Source organism: Mchenga conophoros, linkage group LG22, assembly GCF_057382185.1.
Source record: "Mchenga conophoros isolate Kocher_MC1m ecotype Shallow Benthic linkage group LG22, M_conophoros_male_GT1.1, whole genome shotgun sequence".
Lineage (NCBI taxonomy): Eukaryota > Metazoa > Chordata > Actinopteri > Cichliformes > Cichlidae > Mchenga > Mchenga conophoros.
The window spans coordinates 17,493,232-17,517,746 of record NC_140546.1 but is presented as its reverse complement, the minus strand read 5'-3'; the positions used below and the strand labels follow the sequence as shown (position 1 = coordinate 17,517,746).

The 24,515-nt window shown below is 39.8% G+C and overlaps 1 protein-coding gene across 2 annotated transcripts in view; it reads right to left on the bottom strand.

Annotated features, from left to right (window-relative positions):
- csmd3b (CUB and Sushi multiple domains 3b) overlaps window positions 1-24,515 on the bottom strand; it is a 421,680-nt gene that overhangs the window by 56,644 nt on the left and 340,521 nt on the right. For both annotated transcript variants that reach the window (XM_085261673.1, XM_085261674.1), the window contains exons 21-38: window positions 23,436-23,624; window positions 19,513-19,613; window positions 19,262-19,330; window positions 18,964-19,120; window positions 17,037-17,228; window positions 12,777-12,903; window positions 12,464-12,666; window positions 11,947-12,138; window positions 11,471-11,609; window positions 10,697-10,884; window positions 7,827-7,945; window positions 7,551-7,626; window positions 7,329-7,445; window positions 4,053-4,166; window positions 3,862-3,957; window positions 3,387-3,590; window positions 2,937-3,061; window positions 2,294-2,390 (exon numbers count right to left, since the gene is read on the bottom strand). In XM_085261673.1, coding sequence (XP_085117799.1) covers window positions 2,294-2,390; window positions 2,937-3,061; window positions 3,387-3,590; window positions 3,862-3,957; window positions 4,053-4,166; window positions 7,329-7,445; window positions 7,551-7,626; window positions 7,827-7,945; window positions 10,697-10,884; window positions 11,471-11,609; window positions 11,947-12,138; window positions 12,464-12,666; window positions 12,777-12,903; window positions 17,037-17,228; window positions 18,964-19,120; window positions 19,262-19,330; window positions 19,513-19,613; window positions 23,436-23,624 — 2,505 coding nt within the window. The remainder of the gene's footprint in view (window positions 1-2,293; window positions 2,391-2,936; window positions 3,062-3,386; window positions 3,591-3,861; window positions 3,958-4,052; window positions 4,167-7,328; window positions 7,446-7,550; window positions 7,627-7,826; window positions 7,946-10,696; window positions 10,885-11,470; window positions 11,610-11,946; window positions 12,139-12,463; window positions 12,667-12,776; window positions 12,904-17,036; window positions 17,229-18,963; window positions 19,121-19,261; window positions 19,331-19,512; window positions 19,614-23,435; window positions 23,625-24,515) is intronic.

Sequence of the window (24,515 nt, the reverse complement as noted above, 5' to 3'; positions counted from 1 at the left end):
CAAACTGAACAGACATTTTGGTTGGACATGAGGTGCTGGGAAATTGTAGGGAATTTCCATTTTATGGCTTAGTCACACTAGAGTGAAAATAGGACAGCAACCTTCTTGCAGGTACGAAAAACTGGTACTTGCCCAGGGATTGCACTGAAAATGCATTTCTTTGCACTTGCAAGTGGTTCCTTCAAAGAATCGTCACCCAGAGTTTGAGAATGTTGCATCCAAAACTTGGTGGCCACTTCTGATTGCAAGGTGATTGCACAGGTCATCTGGTGGAGCGCAACCTGTGTGGTCTGACTCAGATGCCATTTATCTGTTTGTTACAGAAGTCTCAACTCAGCTGCTGACTGGTTGTATTCTGCTTATGTTCCTATATAAATGTCACTCTGGATTTAATCATTGTTATTCTTAATCTCTGGCTCTCCTCCACACCCTAACTTTGTCTTGTCTTCCTCCCCTCACCTCTAACCAGTGCGCCTCCCTGAGCTTGGCTATTCCAAAGGTTTCTTCCAGTTAAAAGGGAGTTTTTCCTTCCCACTCTCAGCAAAGCACTTTATTATTGAAGGGTCTTTACCTTAAAACATGCCTTGAGAAAACTGTTGTTGTGATTTGGTGCTATATAAGTAAATATAAATTGAAATGAACTGAATAAAATGCGGGTTGTTGTGCACCTGTGTCATTCTGCAGTTAAATCGCTGTCCTCCAGCAACTGCGTCACTATTTGTGGGGCAATTTCTGAATTTCTGTTTTGAAACTATGAGGTTCTGTCAGGACCCTGAATGTAAGCAGTGACTGGGAATTTTTTTTTTAACGCAGGATGTCTGCGAATAACTTACACAGCTTATTGCTTTCTTGTCTTTCTGTCCATTTTGACACAACTGACAGCAAGTGTTCGCAGAGCTGGTCCCCGTGTTTAAAGCAGCCATTTTAAAAGCAACAAGATCGCAAGTTCATTGGACACAGTTACAATAATTTGACGTTTTGCAGTCTCTAGCCACAGTTTCCTCTGGTATGCATGTAGCATGAGGCAATGTAGAGCAGCTGCATTGGACCCGCTTACTGTTTCAGGTAATTATATGGCAGGTACAAGTGAAAATCAACAATTTTGTATAAAACACAAATACTGAGAGCAATAAGTTTGTAAATCCTCCTGAGAACTGAGGAAAAGGGAATTTTCCCATTGAACTTCTTGTGTGATTTCCTTCCTCTTTGCAGCTAAAAGAAGCCACCCAAACACATGAGATATCAATGGAAAGCCCAGCGTGCCCTCTATTTAGCACATCAGGACTTAGTAGCAGCTTAAATAAGTCAAAAGATATAGACCAAAAACAAATATCCAACACAGAGGAGTTCTGCAAGCCCCAAAAACAGATTTATGACTCACATAACACTGTTGCTTTTCACTGAAGCAGAAAAACAAATATCATCATTTAGACAAGATAAGAAAATCATTAGTGCAGAAAAGTTATCTTAAAGGTTTCGCTAACAACACAGTGCAGTAAATTTTGGGACCAATAACAAATATGAATAATTCCACTAATACTGAGTTTGACAGATCATCTTTACTCCTAACGGGAAATTTGGCTGTAAGAGGATCAATTAGTTTTGCAAAAGATATTTTTTACATATCTTTCAAAGGAGATTTTTGACACAGGCCTTACTGGGTATGTAACTCAGCTCCTGCTGAGACGCTAAATGCATCCAGCTTAACTCAAATTGCAGGAAGCCACATGAGCAGATTTCACATTTTATTTATTTAACTGTCAAGACTGGCTGTGATCAGCCTAAAATACAATCCACTTCTTATTGTTTAGTTATCAGTGGAATGAAAAGCTTCCTGAAATTATCTGAAGCATTTGATAAACAGCATAACAATCTCTAATTGAAAACTCAATTGCTTGGTATCAGACTTACTTCATTAAGAGCAGTATAAACCTTAATATATAATGCCTTAGTAATCATTTCCCAGCCCACTATAGATCTTCAATGATGCAAAACTGGGAATCAGAAATAGGTTGTTTGATGGTTACTGGTGTACTGTGCTAGAAAATGCAGTATTGTTATCCACTAAATATATACAAATTCAATAAATCTCACACAAGATGGACTGCACTCCTTTTAGACTAAATAGCGTAACTGTGGGCTCTCGTGCATGTACCTTGTACATTATTGTAATCTTAAATTCCCATATTTTCTTCGAGTATGTCACTTCTAGTGCATTTAATATTGAACTATTCCCAGCACTATAGAGTTCTACTTGAGTAACACCATAAAAAAATGATGGAAAAAAGTTTACCAGAGTAGCTTCCCAGTCTTGGTGCATGGTTGTCAGCACCGTCGTAAAAATCCAAAGAGTCCCAGTTATGCTCAGTGGCAAAACTCACGACTTGTATCTGGAGAGAGAGAAAAAAAGAAAACACAAGTGATTCTTAGATTTTTTTTGTCTGTCTTTAGTAAAATTCCCCAGATTGCTATGAAACTGCATTTGGTACAATGTTCAACAGTTTATTAAGCTTAAATTGACAGAATTAAAACCCACACATACTGTTTTTAATCTAAATGTTTCACAAAACAATCTATTGAGACGGAGCAGCTTCAAAAACAATTATCATTCTACTTTTAAATCAAAGGCTGGAAGGAAAGGAATCAAAGGGATATACAAACACTTTGAGGTGCCTGTCGTTTCAAGGGACTGCACCTTGTGTAAAAGGCATCTTTGCCTTTGTATTTGTCCGTGATAGCAGTTTAGCTTACATGCAATCAGGCCTTATCTTTCATGATTAGATCCTATCTAGTTATCTCTGGATGGCCCCTCTCTCAGAAACCATCCATCCATTCATCCTTCTAATAATATCTTATCTTCCCTGAGATCCTGCCTGCTCAGCTTTTAAGCCAATGATACATAGGTCAGCCAGGAAGCAGCATGTGACAGTTACTACCTGTATTCCAGCTCCTTCTGGGACAGAGACCTTCCAAACACAATTCTGGTTGTTGTCATATGGCTCTGGGTAGCCAGGCGACAGGATAGTCCCGCGGCGAGAGGTCAATACGCCCCCACAGGGAACTGGGAGAGAGAGGAGTGAGTGCACAGAGCATAGTAGAGGAGAAAGGAGAGAAAAAAACCAGAGGTTAAACAACAGTTTGTAGACAAATTACAGGAAAGCAAGACAAAGTGAGCCATTCCAACCATGCCCTTAACAGAAAGAGATACCAAAGAGCCTATCTGGATAACATATATGACTAGAGTGCATATGGATTGCAGTTGTTTGTATTTGTTTTAAATTGTTTTTCAGTTATGAGCGTCTACTGTGCAATCATGCTGATACTGCATTCAGAAATAGATAAACAAACTCTTCTGTCCTGTGTCTGATTTTCAGATTCATATTTACCTATACATGTTGGCAAAGTGTCATTCCATTGCGCCAGGTTGTCCGGTACACTCTCACAGCGAATGGCAGTAGAGCCATGCAATGTGTAACCGGGGTTGCACTCAAATTGCACCAAGGCGCCGACTGCAAAGTCATTACCAAGACGTTTCCCGAAGCGTGGCTCGGGGACTGAACTGCACTGGGTGGAGCTAGTCCGGGGTACAGCTAAAGGAGAAAAAAAAGAAAGTGCCCCAGTGAATAAACTGAAGTGTATCACTGTCACTGCATATGGGAAACATGTTTAAAATTTCAAATTAAAATTTTCTTTAAATAAATGTAACAAAGGGCGAGAACTCAAGATGATGTGTACAATCAAAATGTTCTGTTTAACTGAAAAAGTAGCAAACAATGCAGTAATGCATGGTAATAAATGCATAGTAATAAAAAAAATGCTCATCATTATAATAGAAATGGCAATAATAATATCAATAATGACCTTGGTAGACAAAATGAAATCCCTTAGCGGTTTCTGGTCCAACTGTGGTGAACTTTATTGTAATCTGGTTTCCTGAACTCAGAGGGAGAGATTCACCTAGAGATGAAGTGGAAGCAACAACACGTTATGAGGCTGAGGCTGAGTGACTGTCATCTGTTCAACTATCCACAATTAAAATCAACCATCCTTACCAGAGTGTGACCCAGAGAGAGAAGACAGGAGCGTGTTTTGTTGAGTGGGTCCGTCATAGATCTCCACCACGTCATTAAGAGACGTCTGGAACAACACAAACTGGCCGAAGAGAACTGGAGGTAAAAATGGGGGAGAAAAGAGAGAAAGAGATGAATTAACTGCAACTGAATGGCAGCAACTTATTATTCCATGCCACTGTCTGCTGCTGACCTTCCAATGATAAAATTAACCTGTAATACCTAATTTAAATGTTATTAAGCTGCAGTGTCACCTTCTATTTGAGGCCAACTATTGGTATAAAATTATATAACACTTATTAGTCAAAACGCTACCTTGCCTTCATCATGCTGTAGTCAACACCACCACCCCGCCACCCACACCCTTCTCCTCATCAATTGGCAACAGTGTATCAGTGTTGTCAGCTAGCGGGAGATGCTAATCTTGCAAAGACCGACTTGGATTTGGTAACGTACGCTAGCAGAGCAAGACGCTTTTCTGTCCTTTCTTCTGTATTGCAAGTTTGAGTGAAAGCCATATAACAAAGGCGGTAACCTGTCAACTCTGAAGTGCCACTCACACACTGAAACTGATCCAATCACGTTTCCTTGCGAAGAACACCTGCAGGGACTTGGCAATTAATGACATGCTACCGCTGGAAGACATATGTGTAGGAAAGGAGGAAGGAAATACACCCAATACTTCCATACAGTAACAAAAGATTAAATTTCAGAGTGCAGCTGTACGGGCAGGTAGCATTAGACAGTCCCGGAGGTATTTTCTCAAACAGGTACAATTTGCTCTGTCTCAAATGATCACTGTACCATCAAACCAATCATTAGTAACCTGAAGATGTAAATTGGTAGGTGTAGTTTTATTGTTCGAAGCACATGTCCTATCTAAAAAAAAAGTCCTCTGGGATAAATTACACCGATCTGGAGCTTTCTCTTCCACTCACTGCACACATGCACATATATATCACCTCCACACCCCGCCTTGCTCTCACTTTGGCCCCAAAGGCTGAGGTGTTAAGGATTAAATCTGAACATTGCCAAGGATATGCTGGTATAAGAAGGTCACTGGTCAATTTATACAAGGCTGCCTCTCTCTGAGGATCTCTTTTAAGGTTTCAGTCACATTTTGCGGAAACATAGCTCTGGCTCACAAACGAACCTCTGTGCTTTCGTGAAAATTCTCATGTTGTTTTATTGACAAGCAAAGCAGGACGGAAACGATGGATTTTCAGTCGCCACCGAATTTTTCCCACAGTCAAAAAGGGGATTAAAACAAATCATTAAGAAAGCGTTTAGCTTTATATGGTAAACTACCCTCTTATTGTCATGTTTTATTGGCCTGTCATGGTTTCTGCCTGCCTGCAGACATCGCTGCCCACTATGTAAGGATTTTTAGGAAATCAGAGCGATTAGTTTCCCTCATTCCTTGCTGTGATATTGACATACTGCACAGCAGGCGGAGGAGTTCACACCTGAAACTGTTTCAAAATACAGTACACATTCGTCAACATTTGCACACAGATTCATGAATTTATAAAGTATGATGGTACACAGGGAATAGCTAACACACCTCAGCGGTACTAATAAAAAAGCCCACACAAAGTCACAGACATTCACAGACACAAAGGAATTAATGATCACAGCAGTGTTGTCCTTTGCTATTTTAACCTCATCGCTCTCTGTTAGAGAAACGCCTCTGCATGTAAAATCATATAGACCCTAGAGATCGGGCCAGCCATCTAGTTCTTAGAGTCCACCAAAGTCTGAACTGATCCACTGAATTTAAAATCAGGTGATTTTAAATGTTTGACTGTTCATTTGAAAGGTCTCTTTACTTCCTAACATCAGTTGGAGAGAAAACTGGGCGCTGATCCCTGTGGAGCTCCCGTGCCTACTGATGAGTTGCCTGAGTGGGTGTCCTCTGCCACGTAATCATCCAACAGGAGGTATAGCATCTCCAACGGGACATATGCCCAGGGTTTTCCCTACGTGCTGGTAAAACTGAAAGAGGCATTTGCACGAAGGGAGAAACCTCATTGACCATTAACCAGCCGAGTTTTTTTCGATTCCTACATCTCTGATCGCCTGACAGTTCAAACAGCAGGACTGCTGCAACCTCCAGCCTGGACCATTCAATTGCTGTAATTAAAAACAAGATATTTTACACAAGAATGACAGCTGCTTAAAAATTATGGGCAGTGCTGCAACTTAACAAAACAATCTGTCTTTTCACTCTGTGTGGGAGTTTTGGGAAGGCTCTCTCTGTGTGTCTTATACAACACGCAGACCAACCAAATGTTAGCTCCTCTCACTCAGGATTTCTACATGGAGGTGAAAATCCAAAAGCGCAAATATAATGAGACATCAACCATCCATGGCCTTAGGGAGAGCTGAGATTTATTCATAACACCACCAGGGCATAATTGGACATAACCCACCAATTACTGATTGTTTATTAAAGCTTAATTCACATTCAATGAGCAAATAGTTCTAATAATCAGTCAACAATGTTGTTCATTTATGATGTTGTAACTGATATTGTAGGCACAAATATAAGTTGTCCATCTCCACATTGATGGCATTCTTAGTTCGACAACACAAATCTAACTTGGTGTCCACTTGCAGGCTCTCTCCAGAGCTGTTAAATACAGTGATGCTCCACTCACACGTGTAGATTAGAGTCACACTAGAATACATTAAAATGGAATTCTGTATTCAGCTTGAATTTTGAGTGATATGAATATACCAAAATATTCCAGACAAAACTCCTAACAGCTGTGGCAAAAATAAGGAATTATTTACAGGTTATTTTCCAGCAGAAGCCTTTTACCCCCCCCCCTAATGATCACCCTCTCAGCACAGCCTCACTGTAACATGAAGAATCTGCTATAATATTCATATCCTTATTTATGTCTGGCTTTGAGACCACCACTCAAATGTGGCAGTCTCATCTCTAAATGTCACTACAATTATGAAACTCAGGCCTAGAGACAAATTAATGGCTAGAAAGCACATTTTTTATCACTTGTAATATAACTGATGTTTCTGCGTGTTTTCAAAACACTGAGGAAGCTTTTCAGAGGGCGCCACAAGATTCCCGCAATAAATCTGAAAAGATTTAATGCTGCTCTTTTTTTTCAGCGTAAAAAAAAAAGCAATACAATAATTATTTGAAAAGAAACTTGTGGCCACATGTTTAACTTTCAAAGCTGAACACAGCTGCATGTCTGTACTACGATGTACTGCATAGGTTGTTGAGCTCACCAAACTCTCTTGGTACGGATATAGAGTAGATGCAGGTCTGTCCGGAGGTGTAGTTTCTCGGGAAATTTGGAGATAAAACAGTCCCTTCTGATCCCGTAGAACGACTTCCGCACGGGGCTGGAGATTCAGACGTGTGCACAAACAGATAGCAGTGACAATGAATTCCATACAAGTAAATTCTACTTAAATAGAGTGAGTGACATATATGGTTTTTTTTTTTACCTTGACAGCTAGGTAATGCCCTGTTCCATCCAGGTCTGCCATCATCACCCATACTGCATGTCAGAGTAGAATAACCCTGTAAACAGACAAAAAGGAAAATGTAAGAAAACCAGTCCACGTAACTAATTAACCAGCCAACCAACACCGTTTAAAAATTTCTACCCGCCCAGCCATTCAACAAACCAATGAACAATCCATCCAGCAACCTAAGAAACAGCTACTCAAATCCCCAAATCCCAAATTCAGTCAACCCCTCAGTCATCCAAGTGGCTGTACCTGCAGTACATATCCTGCTTCACAGTAGAAGGTGACCGTCGAGCCCAGCTTATAATCAGATCCCAGCCTGGTCCCATTCAGAACCACACCTGGGTCGAAACAAGATTCCCTCAGCTTGGCTAGATGGAGTAAAGAAAAAACAAGTGTGAGTTAGAGAGAACATGAGGCAAAGGAAAAGTGACAGGCACACATTAATAATAGGGCAAATTAATAATAACTAAGTCTCTTGCAATAATCAAATGAGGCAGGCATTCCGTTGGCCTTTGTAACAGTCTGTTTGACTTAGCTGTCTTTGCCAAGATGGAGCAAGAACGATAACTTCATCCCCCGGCTTTTGTGTGCTACATGAACCTTGTAAATTATGGCCTTGGCCCCCCTCCCAAAAGATTAGTGGCCACCAGCATCAACTTAAGACTTAATTTCTCAGTCCATGCAAAGTCAGTGTTGACTCTTTTGTGCAAATGAATCAAACTCACACCTCCTTGACAGACTATTTCAACAGACACTGATTCAACGGGCACTTTATGCAGAGAGCAATAATTCTCTTTCATCCTGAATTTAGCATGGTACACATGTATATACACCAACGTGTGAGTGGTCTTAGTGTGAGGTAAAAGAAAATATTGTTGTTATATTCTGCTGAAATTGTGTCATCATGAGTTTCTATTATGTTTACTGTGGAAATCTTGAAGTAATTTCCCAAATGGCTTTCTTTAAGAAAAACACAAATGACAGAAAACAACATCAAGCAGAGGTGATTTAAAGATTCGAAATTATTTTTCAACAATCAATGGCTATAAAAAAAACCTTGCGGTTGAAATGTTTCAACTTTCCTTGTTTGTATCCTTAAAACAGAAAAGAACATAATAACTTAAGACTGACTCTCATGTAGTGGCCATATATATATAGTGATATATAGTTAGGTAAATGTACTGTAGTGTGCCACTTCCATTTTTGTATATTTTTCTATGAAAATTGGATATTGGTGCATGAAAACATGGAAACACGGTTTGTACGATTCTAACAAGCTTGAAAGTCAAATTTTGACGTGACCCCAACTATTCTTCAACACAGCCCCGAATCTCGTAGGGAAGCTTTTGTCACGGTCCTGGGTCTTATGACCCAGTGTTTTGAGTTTTAGTTCATTTTGATGTTTATAGTTTATGTTAAGCCCTTCAGGTTTTCTAAGTTCATTTGTTACCATGCCTAGGTGATTTTAGTTCTTATTAATTCCCCCTCGTGTTTCCAACCCATGTTAAGTCTCCCCTGCTCTTCATGTGTTTCATGTCTGTGTCTTACGTTGTCAAGTTCTGGTTGTCATGTCTGCGTTTCATTATGTTTCCTGTTTTATTTTGGAAGGAGTCGTGTGTTCTTGGTTCTTTGTATTTAGCTTCACTGCTCCTGTCATTAGGTTCATGTTAGTCAGCTGTTTCCTCATGTGTCTCCACTTCCCCTGATCACCTCATGTGTGTATTTAAGTCCTCTGTTTTTGCATGTCATTTGTCAGGTCGTCTGCTCATCCATACCCTCACTTCAGCATTCTATGTCAGTTCACCCCGTTTAAGGTTTTTCATGTTTAGCTTTAGTTCACCCAGTTTAGGCTATGGTTTAGTGTTCACCTGTGTCCTGCTGTTTGTACTCCCCTTTTGCTGGCCTCAATAAACGGCTTATTTTCTGTTAAATCTACGCCACGTTCAGTTTATGGAGTTGCGTTTGAGTCCTTTTTGCCAACACCTACAGTCTGCCCTCGCCAGACTGTGACAGCTTTCTTGTAATTTCTTTGAGTTGTTCTGAGGAATCCCATATGGAAAAGAAATAGTAAAAACTTATATGTGATTACTCATGAAAATGGCCACTTTCATGAGTAAATCATATAAGGCTTACATGATTTACTCATGAAAGTGACCACTTTCTCATTACTTTCATACATTGTTTTAGTAAGTATCCAAAACATACAAGTTTCATTATATAATTTTTCAAGGGATCTTATATCTGTTTTCACTCTTGTATGCTTTTCATACAAGTTTCACACAAGAAAGATACAAACTTTACAAGATTTATATATATCTTTTCCATATGGGATAGTACTCTTGAAGGACACCTGCCTTCTGCAGGTGTTGTCAAACTTTTGTTCTCTCCAAGATTTTCCCACTCTGCCTCAATATTGTTGAGGTCTGAGCTCAACCCATGGCTGAAATGCAGCTCCAAACCATGACATAACCTCCACTGTGTTTTACAGATGACTCTAGGCACTCACTGTTGTATCTTTTTTCTTAGCCTGTCAGCACACATTGATGCAAATCAAAAATTCACAATAAGACCTGTTGCCACTGATTTTCAGTGTAGGTCTGACATACGCTTGACAGCCACCCTTCCACTGAGACCATTTCTGATCATGCTTTGGCCAGTAGGAGACAGACTGAAGGGCCAGATGCATCTCTCAGGTTCTGTTTCAGGCCTTTGTCCACTTTCCTCAATTTTTAAGGACACAATACAAGACATGTCAAGTTTTCATCAAACAGCCCTTTGAGAATCACCTAGCTGGTGCAAAAATACTATTTTATGCCTGTCAAACTATGTTATCTTTGACATTTTTCATAGATTTACCTAAATAAAAGTAAAATACAAAGAAATGAGAGGTGACCCACGGTATTATAAACTATTAAATGTTGCAGGAAAAAAATGCACTCCTTTCTCTTCTTTAAATGTGATTATACTTCAAATTTCTTTGCCTATTAAACTTTATCAAAATTTGCCTGTGTTATTAATATGACCTCTGTGAGAATGCAAAGTGTAGTTTTAGGTGCTGCCTGATTCAGTAAGAATTCAATTTAAATGAGAGATGTGGTACAGTTAGCAGACCATTATACCTTTGTATTCCAGGTGAAATCCAGTGTAAGAAACCGATCCATCACTACGGAACGCTAAAAGCATTGTATTTGAACTGCTCTCTATCCGCTCTGGGAGTTTGCTGTCCTGGAAGCTACCAATGAGCGGACTGTTGCTATCCGGACCGTCGTAGATGTACAGGAAATCATAGTTTGGCTCAATGTTGAAACTAAAGGTAGAGGAAGACAGAGACAAACAAGGAAGAGAAAGAAAGTCAACAAAAATTCAAGGACAAAGTATCTACCATGAATTCAGTGGTTTTTAGAGTTGTTTTGTTTGTGATTCGTACCACAAAGCAAGCACAGCTTTTGAAAGTGGTGAAAGGTCAATAGATTTCCAAAGCACATAAATGCAAAAGTTCCCACTTCTTGAAAAAAAGTCATAATTTTACATGGTTTTCAATCTTGCACAAAGCAAAAATGAGGTTGATTATTTCACTTTACTCTCGTTTACCTGCAGGAAAAATACCCTAAAAATTGTAATTTTCACCAACCCATTACAAAAGAGTCTTTTGGTCTGTTGCTCCAACACTTTGTCCAAATTGAAATGATTGCCAGAAAATGTAGTATTAGAACTTACTGCCAGCAAAAAAGGATATCCAGGTTTTCAGTCTTCAAATGGAGCCAGCTCAGCTTGGACAGGCTTTTAGTCTACTGTCATTCCATTTCACATTTCACTCGGCAGTAACATTTGTCTAGTAAAGAGGTTTTAAAAAGCTCAATCGAGCTGAACTGGAAAGTAGCATTGTAGGTTACCTGATGAAGGCCAGTGACAGGACGTAGTCTGGGTTGACAGCAATGAGCCAGTCACAATCTTTTGAGTGAGGGTAAGGATGCGGGTAGTTCGGAGAGAGTATAAATCCATTGGAGCCTGTTAGATTTCCTCCACAAGGAGCTAAAGTGGGAACACAGGTCAAGATTGACATTCATTTTGACAAAGCCTTGAAATGTCATAACATTTAAATATTCTCTCAAGCTCAACCATACAGAAAAAAAACCAAAACCCTTTGTGTACCATGCAACAGAGTGTGGAGAAAACTGCTACTGAATGAAAAGCTTCATTAAATAGCAGAAGAATGAAAATATGTGAATAGAATAAAGCGTGCCCTTTTTATACAGCTCTCCTTTAAGTCAAAGACACATGTGTCCTTGAGTGAGACAATACCTCCAGCTGTATATGCAGTACATTTATTGTGCGTCCCTATAGAATATATGAAAGTTGGAGTGTTCACCTATGCAGACAGGTGGGCTGGGCTGCCAGTAGTATCTGTTATCCACTTGTATACAGGTTATTTTGTCGTCCCCCTGGAGCTCGTATCCTGGGTCACACTGAAAGGACACTGAATCCCCCGGCTCACGGCCATCTCCACTACGACTGCCATTCATCGGTACTCCTGGGTCCCTGCAGGCTGTAGCTACTGAGCCTGGACAGATAGGGGATAGGAACAAAGCAGGGAATAGAGGAGAAAGAGGGGAACAATTACAGAAAACTGTGTCACACCAGGTATCTAATGCTTTAACCCAACGCATAAAAACAGCACCACTTCCACTAACTAATGGGTCCTACGTAAGTTAATTTTGTTCCAGTTAGGTGAAGGTCTTTGAAGCAGCATAATTATATAGCTTTTTATTCCCTTTATTATTGATGGAACTACCCATTGAAGAGCATAGACACAACAACAGTAGTCTAAATGATACCTATCTGTTATATTTGATATCTTTCTGGTTAGATTTAATTTCATCACTTACTAGAAAACTGTATGGCAAATCCAGACTTGCTGATGTAAAAGTCAGTCTCAAACTGAACCGTCACTGTGTTCAGGGTCGAGTGGATTCCTTCAGGGAGCAGAGACCCACTGAGCTCTGCCAAAGACATTTCATTCTCAGGTGGCCCATCCCAAACCTTCAGCATGTCATGGCTGGCTTCAGTGTCAAAGGCCAGAAACTGGAGGCTGTAAAATAAGAATAAAGTTTAATTAAAGCAAGAATATGTTTCACTTCACACATGAGTTTACACTATGCTTAACGTATCGATCAAAAGCCTTAATGCGATCATCTGTACCTCACAATATTTCCCGAGTCCACCTCGATGGTCCAGGTGCAGCGAAGGTTATTGTCGTATGGGAAAGGGTATCCGGGGGAAAGGATCCTCCCTGACGACTCACCCTTAAAACGACCCCCACACTCCGCTACAGGGATAAATAACGTCACACACACTTATTTTAAAACAAACTGTAAACATCTCTTTGATTATCGCCTTTGTGACAACATTACAAATCACCGCGGCCCAACCGATGGCCAGTTGATGTGTGTGTATGTGCGCTGTCACAAGCCAACCATTTATCTGTCTGTGGCAATTGTTTGTCAAGGCAATCAGATCCAGTAGGTGCACCTCAGAGGCCACTGATTAAACGATCACCAAGGAGACAAATGGATAAAGAAAGAAGCTAACTCTTATCCGCTGAGTCTCTCTGCCTTTCTCACTCTATATCACACGCAGGAGATGAAGAGAAGAGGAGAAAAGAGGAGGAAGAAGACACAAAGTGCTGATCTTGCATTCCTCCCTAAAGAAATCACAGCACATTATATAACAGAAAATAATTCCCCCTTCTCTCTTTGTCTCTCTCGGTTATATATTTTCACAATCTTCATCCACTCTCTGCTTTTCCTCCCTCTCCATGTTCCCCCTCCCTCAGGCTCTCCTCCCTTCATCACTGGAATATATTATCTCGGGTAATCTGAGCAATATTAAGAGTTTGGAAGGAAAAAAGACGGAGAAAGAGAGAGGGAGAGGGAAAGAGGGAGAGAACCAAGGGGGTAAAGAAGGAAAACCTGTGAGTAATAAGAAGAAGAAATATAATATTAAGACTGGAGGTTAGATGAGGTCACAGCGTGTCACTGTTAAAATATAAAGTCAGAGCATTTCAGCCAGTAGTTTTATGAGTCTTTCATTATTGATAGTGTGAAGGAGGGAGACTTATTAGTCTGAATCCAAAATCAGAAAGTTCAGAGGCAGCAGTGAAGGGAAAAAAAATGGTCCTAAAACACTGGACTGGCTGTTATGCTTATAGCTCCCATGCAAAGCAGCAACAGCAGCCATTCTATTTGTCACTTTAAATAAGCCTAACATTTGTTTGGGTTTAATTAGAGGATGCAATCATTCAACCATGTGCTAACTGGAAGGAATAACAACACATCCGAATTAAGTTCAAATAATATTCAAATCACAGCGTTTTAGGTATTTCATTCCAGTACACTGATAAATATGTGAGTGTGTGTTTATTTTCCAAGCGAGAGAAGCCCGAAACTGCACAGCCAGTGAAAGACTACGGTCGACTTCTCGATATCAATACTTCGGACGGTCGCTTTGCATCAGTTTGAAACCTTGGAAAATGAATTAAAAAGGCGACGATGGCATAATTGAGTATTAAGCAATGTGTCGATACTAAGTGGGGAGTTTGCTCCACAGAATGCTTTTAAACAAAGCCAAATCAAATTGAATAAAATGAGTTTATGAAGAAATTCTCAACAGAGTGTTTGTCGCTTAGCTCTTCGTGTGCTGAGAGTTGCCTGGAGGTTATGTGTGCTTTATGTCGGGGCATGTCTGAGTTAGAGATGGACCGATCCGATATTACGTATCGGTATCGGTCCGATACTGACCTAAATTACTGGATCGGATATCGGAGAAAAATAAAAAATGTAATCCGATCCATTAAATATCACGAAAGCACCTCACAAAACTTGCAACACGCCATAACTCACCTCAGAACGTTAGCATGTCGGAGCAGTATGCATCAGGTGATAGAGCGGCTGTGGCATGCGGGACCTGTCGGTGGTCTGGATAGCATTTGGAGCTTCGCTAGCAACCTGGCATTTCATCTCCGACAAAGTTATCCCCGAGAGAAGTAAAGCAAGTGTGTAAGTCCATCTCTGAATGTTTGTAAAGCATTCCTGCGTTAAGCTTAACGAGCGACTGCCTCTCGCTCTCCGGCTGCTACTTCAATCGTGAAACTGCTTAAATGATCAGCTGATCGGCTTTTCTGTCGCGAGTCCGTCTCTCTGGTTTGCTTTTGGCCCACTTTGCACCAGAAAGAGGAAACCAGCGGCTGAACAACAGCAGCACGTTTAAGCTTGATAAGCTGTTGTTAGAATGTATTTAATATTACTTTCTACACCAGGATCTTTTTCTACGTAGCTGACGGCTGGTAACTGTGCAGGGGCGGATCTAGCAAAGTTTAGCCAGGGGGGCCGATAGGGCATGAACAGGGAAAAGGGGGCACAAAGACATACTTTTCTTTCTTATTCTCATTTAAAATGTGGAGCTTTTAATAAATAATTATCTGACACCCAAAGTTTTAATTTGATGTAAAATGAATAGAAGTCAATTACTGTATATAGTGACTATTAAGTCTAATATATATACCCTAGTAAGCTATAGTACTTTTTCCTTTGGGAAGGTACCATCTGTGCAGTCTGCAATTTTGTTGAAGAAAGATGTTGAATCTATTTAATATTTCTTGAAAAATAATTGATTTCTGTGCATTTTTTTTCACACTGCATCAAATTAAGGTTGATTACGTCGATTAAGCATCATGAGGTGGCGCGTGAGGGGTGGTTCCCTATTTTTTATTTATTTATTTTTGTTGTTGCTGGGAGTTGGAACCCTATTAGTTAGGTTGCTTAATATTTACGCTAAGTACTCTTTAAAATACCAGAATAGGGAGGATGGTGTAGGTTTAAGTTTATTAGATTGATCAGTATTGCTGAACTATGAAATATTTTTTTTGTATACAGGTATAACAGAATAGCTTTAGTGTAGTTGTTGTTTTAAACTTGAGTATGAACTTGCAGACTTGCAAAATGCAGCAAGATATTTTAAAAAACAGTTTTGTTGATTAAAAAACACTATATCGGATTCATATCGGTATCGGCAGATATCCAAATTTATGATATCGGTATCGGTATCGGACATAAAAAAGTGGTATCGTGCCATCTCTAGTCTGAGTACATAACACAGCACTGGGAGAATATAAGGGCAGGCGCCAGGAACAGAAAGAAAATCTGCCACCGCAGAAGAGGTAGTGTGTCATGGTCCTGGGCCATGTTGGCCCAGTGTTCTTAGTTTCCTTGTATGTTTGTATTTTATTCCATGCTTCCCCTGCCCATTATGTTTAAGTTCTCCCCGTGCTCTCTCTTCCCCCTGTGTGCCCTCTATGTATTTATGAGCCCTCGTCCCCTTTCGTGTTTATTCCATGTCTCCCCTGCCTGTTACGTTGGTGTTCTACTCGTGCTCTCTCTCCTCCTGTACTTCCTGTTTCACCTCTCCCGTCAGTGTTCAGTTCACCCCGCCCTGTCTCGTTATGATTATCAGTGTCACCTGTGTTCCCCGTGTGTTCCCACTTCCCTCGTTAACCCTCTGTGTATTTCTGTCTGCGTCTCCCTCTGTTCAGTGTGACGTCGTCCCTCTTGCTGTGTGGATCTCCCTGTGTGTCTCTCTGTGAGTTCTTAGTTTGTGGTTTCCTAGTTTAGTTCAAGTTTATATGTTTGTTCTGCCAGCGAATAAAGCTGAGTTTTGAGTTCATTCCCTCGTGCCTGTGAGTCCTGCATTTTGGGTCCTACTCCTGCCTGCCGCACAGCGAATCTTGACATAGTGCATCAGTTGGGCCGAGGGATTCCAGGTGGTATAATGCCGAATAAATAGGCTTTTCATTGGGACTTTAAAACTACAACAGCGTGTGATATCCAGGGAAAATCAAGAAAGGTGATTCTACAGGAAATTGGCCCCCATCTGTTTTCCTTCCAGATAACTGAATTAACATCCTGCAATCAAATGTTGCATAAAGCTGCAAGTCACTTTCTAATCTATTACAGAGCAAACCTTGTATAATTATGCTTCCTGATACCTAAAGGTGTGTGTGTGTTAGCTGAATTCTAGATAAATAGCCATCCCAGCTAAAGAACACAATACACAGACGTAAAGAATTTATAATTACATTGACGTTCATTCACTGGAAAGATCCTGCTCTGATTTTTTATTGAAATGATACCAACACACTTTTCAGCTATCGCGTAACTCTGAATCTATTCAAGTAAGTGCTGTGGAACACACACTACACAGCATTAAATGCAACAAGATCAATTTAAATCTTAGAAATAAAATTACCTCTCCCTCCCAAGCTTATTAAAGAATGTTATTCAAGGTCGGAAACACAATGCATCTGTGGAGGACTCTGCATGCCTTCAAAAATCTCTGTGTGTGTTTGTGTGTTTTCATCAGACCTTCTTTCACAGTGTTATTGGCTTCAGATACTAAAGGACGTACCTATACAAGAAGGCAGAGGGTTATCCCAGGCTCTCCTTTCACCCGTCATACACTTCAGCGTAGAAGCCCCATGTAGAGTGTAACCAGGCTCACATCTATATGTGATACTGCTCCCAGAAAAATGACCTTGGTCGTTGACCTTGAAGCCAAACTGAGGCACGCCTGGGTCTTCACAATGAGACAACTCAAAACCTAGAAAGAGTCATAAAAAAGAAAAAAGAGCTTCACAGTACGTACTTTTTTAAAAACTCACTAAGGGAAATCCAAAGCCCACAAGAGAAACAGAATTAGTTTTATTTAGATGCGCAGCAATATTCCCTTAATATCTGGCTCACTCAAGGATTCTGTTTATGACCATGCTGGTATCACAGATCCTGTTAAGCTCTCATCCCGTTTTAATAACGAAACTGAAAAAGATACATGAGACATACCATTATTAGGAATGATACTGGAGCGTGTATACACCTTATCCAATTTAATGTTGTTTTTCACAGTCAGTGTAAGCTCAGTTTCCATGGTAATATTCGGAAAATTTGTTCGCAGTTTTGGAGAGCGAGATATGAATAGGTATATAAATAGCTTATCCTTATAAGACCATAACCGGGATTTGATCTACGGCATTACCTGGAAGACGAGGTGCACCGGGACTTGAGTTATCTCCTGGCAGACTGCTGTAGGTGCATGTCTAAATCCTTAAAAAAAATGGCTATTTGGAAAGCTATACTTACTATTGAGCAACAATTGCACATTTGTCATCATCCTGACATGAAGTGTGAACAGTTTTCCCATCTAAAATTGTTCTCTCTTTGCTAGATATGTATAAGGAAGCAAACCACCATGCATTATTCATTCGACCACATCTCGGGAGTTTTATTGAATTACAGCCTCTATATCAAATGTAACACCAAACAAACAGAGGCAAAGTACTACAATCTCAAAATTGCTGCTGCTAATGTGCTTTGTTTTACATGGCAAAATAACTTCTACCTGGAAAAGTATGAAAACAGCAAAGGTCTAAGTAAGCCATCCTCTGCGCCAACACAGTACAGAGACAACACAACTTCAAAGCGAATAATACTAAGCTATCACCCTTCATGACACCATTTAAACAATTAGAATTCCAACTGTGCGTCTAAGAGGGCACTGCCAAATGTGGGTGTGCTTTGGTGAACATCAAAACACACCTTTACCACTTCGTCCTACGCTGAAAGCTTTGTTAATCAAACGCGACATGTTTCTTCTGATCGTTTCAGTGGGAAAATTCACATTTACTTCTGTGATCCATCCAACCGTTTAGAGTTAAACTGTTCTAGTGAGCCTGTTAGATTTATCAGAAATCAGCAGTTGTCATGAGGCATCTAACTGGTTAATAATTTGAGACATACGGCTAAAATGTATTTACATCTGCCCAAGATAATCCAAAAAAATCAAAGATTAGACAAAGATACTGGCAGAGTCAATACAAAATGTGCTTTTTAAATGATGACTAATTTATTTATTAAGCAAAGATTTTCAAACCTGCCTGGCCCTGTGTGAAAATGTAATTGTCTGCTAAACCTAATAAGTTAATAACTGGTTATATCACCTGTGGCAGCATCATGTACAATAAGGCATTTGTGATAACTGGCAGTGAGCCTTGAAACTTTGTCCCGCTCCTCTTTGCAGAATTGTTTTAATTCAGATACGAGCATGAACAGCCTGTTTATGGTCATGTCAAAGAATCTCAATCTGACTTAAGTCTTATGCCACTCTAAAACTCCCATTTCATGAACTCTGACCTTAACTGAGGCAAGTGGAACATGAAGTTCTTTACATGTTGTTCTTTTGGGTTCTTTTGTCACCTCCTGAATGAATCTTCAAAGAAGTCTTGGAGAAACAGATTAGGCCTTAGCTCTATACTAAACAGCGGTGTTCACTGCTAACTTACTTGAGTACACCAATTTGAATCCTTCTCCTGTGTTTTCCGCATTGCTGTAGAATTCCAACCAGAGGTGGTTTGAAGTGGAAATGAGCGTCAGCCCCAACATGGATGATCCAGTAAATGCTCCGAGAACATGGGCTGTGTTGTCTTTACCGTCATAAATCTGTAAGAACAGCAAAATGCACACCGGATGCATCACATGCAGCATGAACTAATTTAATTCGTTTATTTTTGCTGATCTGTGTTTGACACTGATATCTGGCAAGAGCAATGACCACATATGCGTATGTGTGAGTGAGTTTACTTTGAGTATATCGCCTTGGGCAAGATGAAAGGTTCTTGCAGAGATGTTGATTCCTTTCCCAGCTTGAACCTGAGGTCAACATCAAATCAAAATGAGCACTAATGACCCACATAGCAGGTGACAAACCCTCACAAAGGTTTGAAGACTGGTAATACATTTGTCATCTCTTAAACACAGGCAATGATCAATACCATTATTTTTCTCAATAAAAACTCATGTCATGTATATCCTGAAACGTTAAGATCTGTGACCTGGATGCTGTAGATGCACTCGTGGTTGTTATCGTAGTTCATTGGGTAGTTTGGAGAGAGCAGTATCCCTTCATTATTCATGACTGAAGAACCGCACTCCGCTGAAGACAGAGGACAGAAAGGGGACAATTAAAAAATGCACAATATTGAGACATTGGTTTAATTCTTAAGAGGCTTATAATGATGTGGAGTGGTCATGTGAACAAGCTTTTGTTGTGCCGCAAATTGACCTGCATTTAAAGCTTTAATGATAAACAAAAGCTATGTTTTGCAGCTTACTAAAGAGGCTTGTGGCTTTTTAAAGCCGTTTGGTCCTACCAGATAAAAGTTTTTGCCCATTTTCTGTGCAGCTAGGGGGAACGCAGGCTGTGCTCAGAGTAATAATCAGTCAAATTCCTTTCTTCTTAATATAAATGAAAAAATATTTTAACTAAAGGCTGTAGGAATTTTTTAAAAATCCCCATATATCAGTTAATGCGAATGATGAGATTGCAAACTTCACCTGAAGTTGCCTATTCTTTGCACTTCTTACTCGTGCCCTCCATGTACAGTATCTATGTCCCTTTCCTCTCTTTTTCATTCCCTCTCCCTCTCTGTGTCTCCACTAGTGTAATGGTCGTATTACAGCTGCCATATCGTCAATAAATCACACCGCTATAGTTTCCATTTAGAAAATTACCTCTTCACCCTCTCTCTCTCTTTCCTCTTTAACTTCCTCCCTCTTGCGCTCTCTCTACTCTATGAATAGTGCCTCCTTTGCTCCCCTTTACTTCAATCAACTTTCCTTTTCCACTTCTCCTGAGTTTTCATTCTCTTCCATCTCTTGTTTCCTCTTTTTATTTTTTCCTCCCGCTTCTGATGGCATCCAGAAATAATAAAAAAGTAGAAAAAAAAAAAAACAGGACAAAAGAACATTGGATTTCTCAAACTGCAAAGAAACATCTCTGGAAGCTCTCCAACTCTTTCATGGGGGGAAAAAAATGCTGTAAAGAATTAAAAAGAGCCACTTGTTAAAACACAAACACAGACCACCAAAGTTATACTTCATGCCTGCACAGCATATCCCTCAGTTAATTAAAATAACAAAAGACCCACCCTAACTAAAAAGTTATTTTATAGCCAAAACATAAGAAAAACCTATTGTTGGTCCTCTAATCTTTCCTTCTTCCTCCGTTCTTCAACTGTGATGTGTACCATCATGCAGCAATGCAACACAATACGCAGAAACTAAATATAGCAAACTGCACTACACCCCAGAACAGCAGCACACAACATCACTCCCACCTTTCTGCATTATAAGTCTTGTCACGCCGATGAAAGAACGAAGGAACCAAAGCCGTGTATAATGGCGCTGAGAACATCATGCAAAGCTGAAAATTAGATTGTAGAGTAAAATCTACTCACATGTAGCCTAAAATTAAAAAGTCGTATAGTGTTGCTGCTTTTTACTAGAATTGGATTGGTCTGGCTTTCTTTGTAATTTCTCAAAAATATTATGTGTAAGATAACTAATTCTATGAGCAAGTGCAGAAATGCAGTCTCTTTCGCTATGTGCTTGTACTGCTGTCACTTGTAGATACTACTAACTGTACCCAAATCAAATCTTACTTTACACACTTCTCGCCTGAATTCCCTGAGGTTAACTGTACATGATAATGATTCCCACTGATAAACTTGTGCTTTAAATTAGACTTATCCTATCTATTTAAGAGCAGGCGGTAGTAATTCTCTGGAGTAAAGGTAGCAATTGAGAGGAAAGTGCCTTGATCAAAGACAATCTCCTGAGTATTCCTTATACACCCAGAATAGCTCAAAACCGACACAGACAGGCAAAAAGCATGATATTTCAGTATTTCTTCTTCTTTTTAATCAGTGTGATTGCTTTCATCTTCCATTATTAGCCCAAACAAATTAGATTTAAATGCATTTTCCTTGACAAAAAATGTGCATGTGTGGCATCCAAGATATGAACTGCTTGTTTTTATTCTATGTTTTTAAAACCTAGTGAGGAACTTATTATTTTGTCCTTTAAACCAATTGCTCATTTGTGCATTGATTAATTATTAAAAAAAATTATACAGCCTTGCATAGAAACACCTTTTCCAGTCCACAGGTGAAGGACTTTTTATTCGAATAGGCATATTTTTAGTGCAATCTGTGCCACTCTGAGTATACATTTTAATAATAAAACCACCATCCTTGTTTTTTCATGCATTCAAACACTGGGCTTTTACTTCACATTGTAGTACATGCTACTTTTTGTTTGCTGTGTGTGTTACTGGCATAGTGCTACAGTTACACTGAGTTGGATTAGTGTTCAATATGGTGCATAAACCTACTGTAAATCTGATTGCATGTTTATCACATCGTAAAAGCCTTTCTCAGTCTGTGTTCTGACTTCGAAGATGTTTGTCTCAAATCTCTTGTCTCAAAGATTTTATATAGTGTGTATATCTTAATATTGTTTTCTGTCTAGCTTTATGACTTCAGTTTATTGAACAAGTATTAAAGTATCGGGGGGGGAATTACAACTTTTTCCAGTATAAAAAAAAAAAATCTGTATTATTTCAGATAATGTCCTTGCCAGTAAATTTCAAAATTATAAAAGGTGATAAAGCAATGTGAACAGGACATAAATGTCAGCCTGCTAGGGACTCCTGAAGAAATATCTCTGGCATTTTCTGCTCATCCACTAATTGGAAATTGGCTGATACAAACGCTGTTCTCTGAAGTACCATTAAGTTTGGACTGACCGTTTAATATTTATTTTTTGGAACAGTTGAACATTAAGGATGTTTCTGTAGCTACAGCCAGAGGTCAATTATAATTTTCACTTCATAGGTGGAAGAACAACCTTTTCAAAAGACCTGAGCCTTGTGTTGGTTTATGGGTAAGGAAATAAATTATATTGATTATATCAAGGGAAGCTGAGTTACTTTTTAACTGTAATCACTATTTACTTCTTCATCTATCCATCCATCCATCTGTCCTGCCCGGACCTCATCCTTCCTGGGGGCACAGGAAGATATTCCCAAGACAGCTAAGAGATACAGTCTCTCTATCACCTTCTAGATCTTCCCCAGGGCCTCCTTTCAGTGGGACATACCCCAAGCACCTCACTTAGGATGCCTCACCCATGGGTCGTCCAAGTCAGACACCCAAACCATCTCAATGAGGCTCTGCCCTGAGCTGCTTCTGACTGGGTAAGGCTCTTGTAGAAATGTTAATTTGGTTGCTGAATTATAGCTGACAATGGAAATCCTACTCTCGCTACAGCTATAGAAGACTGAATAGTTTGCAGGAATGAGCCAGACACTCCTGATTCTTGCTGCACTCCCCACAGGGCAGCATGAGGGACATGGCTGTATCCTTAAGAATGTAAAGAGCTGACTGATGTTTCATGAACTCCAGAACCTGAGGCTTGACTAGCAGTCAGACTCATCTTTCCAGTACTCTATATTCCCTCTTGTGGGTAGAAAGGTCATATGGATCTTTCAGACTGGGTACAGCATAGCCCCAAGGGTTAAGACCAAAGCACCAAGCACTTCCCTTCAAGCCCTAGGCTTGGCTCCAGGGTTTGCACAAGTTACCCTGTTATGGGAAGGGTTACTTGGTCCCTTGCTCCCCTGATCTCACAGTGGGTGTTCTGCTAGTTATTTCTATTTGATTTCCATCGGTTTAAGAGTTTGAATTTATGTAATTATTGAGACATTTTATAAAACTATATAAAGACATGACTTGTTTTTGTTTTATTTTAAGCACCACTGGACTAAACTGTTCACTGCGACTTTTTTCTTACTGGATCTTATGTACTAGATACATATATATGTGTTTGGTTATTTATGATATTTGAAACAACTAGACACCCACAAACAAACAACTAGACACCCACGACACCTGACCAGTAACAATTAAACACGTACCGACACATCTAGGTAAAGGGGCGCTCCACATTCTTCGCCCGCCTCCCAGACAGATTAACTCTGGTGAACCCTCCAGGCGGTATCCCATATTACAGGAAAAAGACAAAGTGTCTCCAACACCAAAACTGTAGCCATTTCTCCTGCCGAAACGAGGCATGCCGGGGTCCTCACATGGCTCCAAAGTATATTCTGCAGAAAAAATAATAATTGAATGACACTGAACACATTACTATAAACTAACAGACAGCAGGTCAAAAGGTAAAATAACTTTTCTTTACTTCTGACTAAAAAGCCATAACCAGACACATATGTTACACATACTATCTGTAGGAGATATGACATAATTTCTGCAAGTAAATACATAAAATGTTAATGTTATTTATAGAATTCTGGAACAAGTGCATGTTAATATTTGTGATTACGCAAGCAATATGAAAGAATTAGCTAAGCTAATAATGTAAATACTTACAATGAGGCCAAGATCTTGGGCTAATCTTAAATAACAATTTTGGATTAGCCAAAGGATGAATGCATGCATACATTCATGGGCATGAAGTCTCTCCCTCTCACTGGACAAGCCCTTTTAATTAATTCAGTAATTCTTGTGAAACTCTTGAATATGTAGTCTATTAAAATATAATCCTTGCATGACTGTAGGAATGAACAAGAAGGGCACGATTTCTCGATCTGAGTCGACTCCAGCACGCCCTGAGCTGAACTTGTTGAGTTTGTGTTTAGCAAGATAGAGACTCAAAGCTATTTTCAGTTGGCTAAGACTGATGATGTGATGTGTTTTTTAGGGTGTACTGCTGAAAGAAAGTGCGTGTTGAGAATTTTAACACTGCCAAGTCAAATCTCCCATGACACCTCCCATGTGTTGCACTCTGAGAGTCAGCTTATGCCATCTGGGTGGCAGTAAAATATCACTCAGTGTAGTCAGGCCACTGCTCCTTTATTACAGAGTCAGTGAGAGGGTACTGAAAGGACAGTTAGGCACAAGACCCAATCCTTTTTTTTAATCTACTTCTGGTTCTGCATGATATCATTGATGTAGGATGTTCCTAATATGATCATTATAGG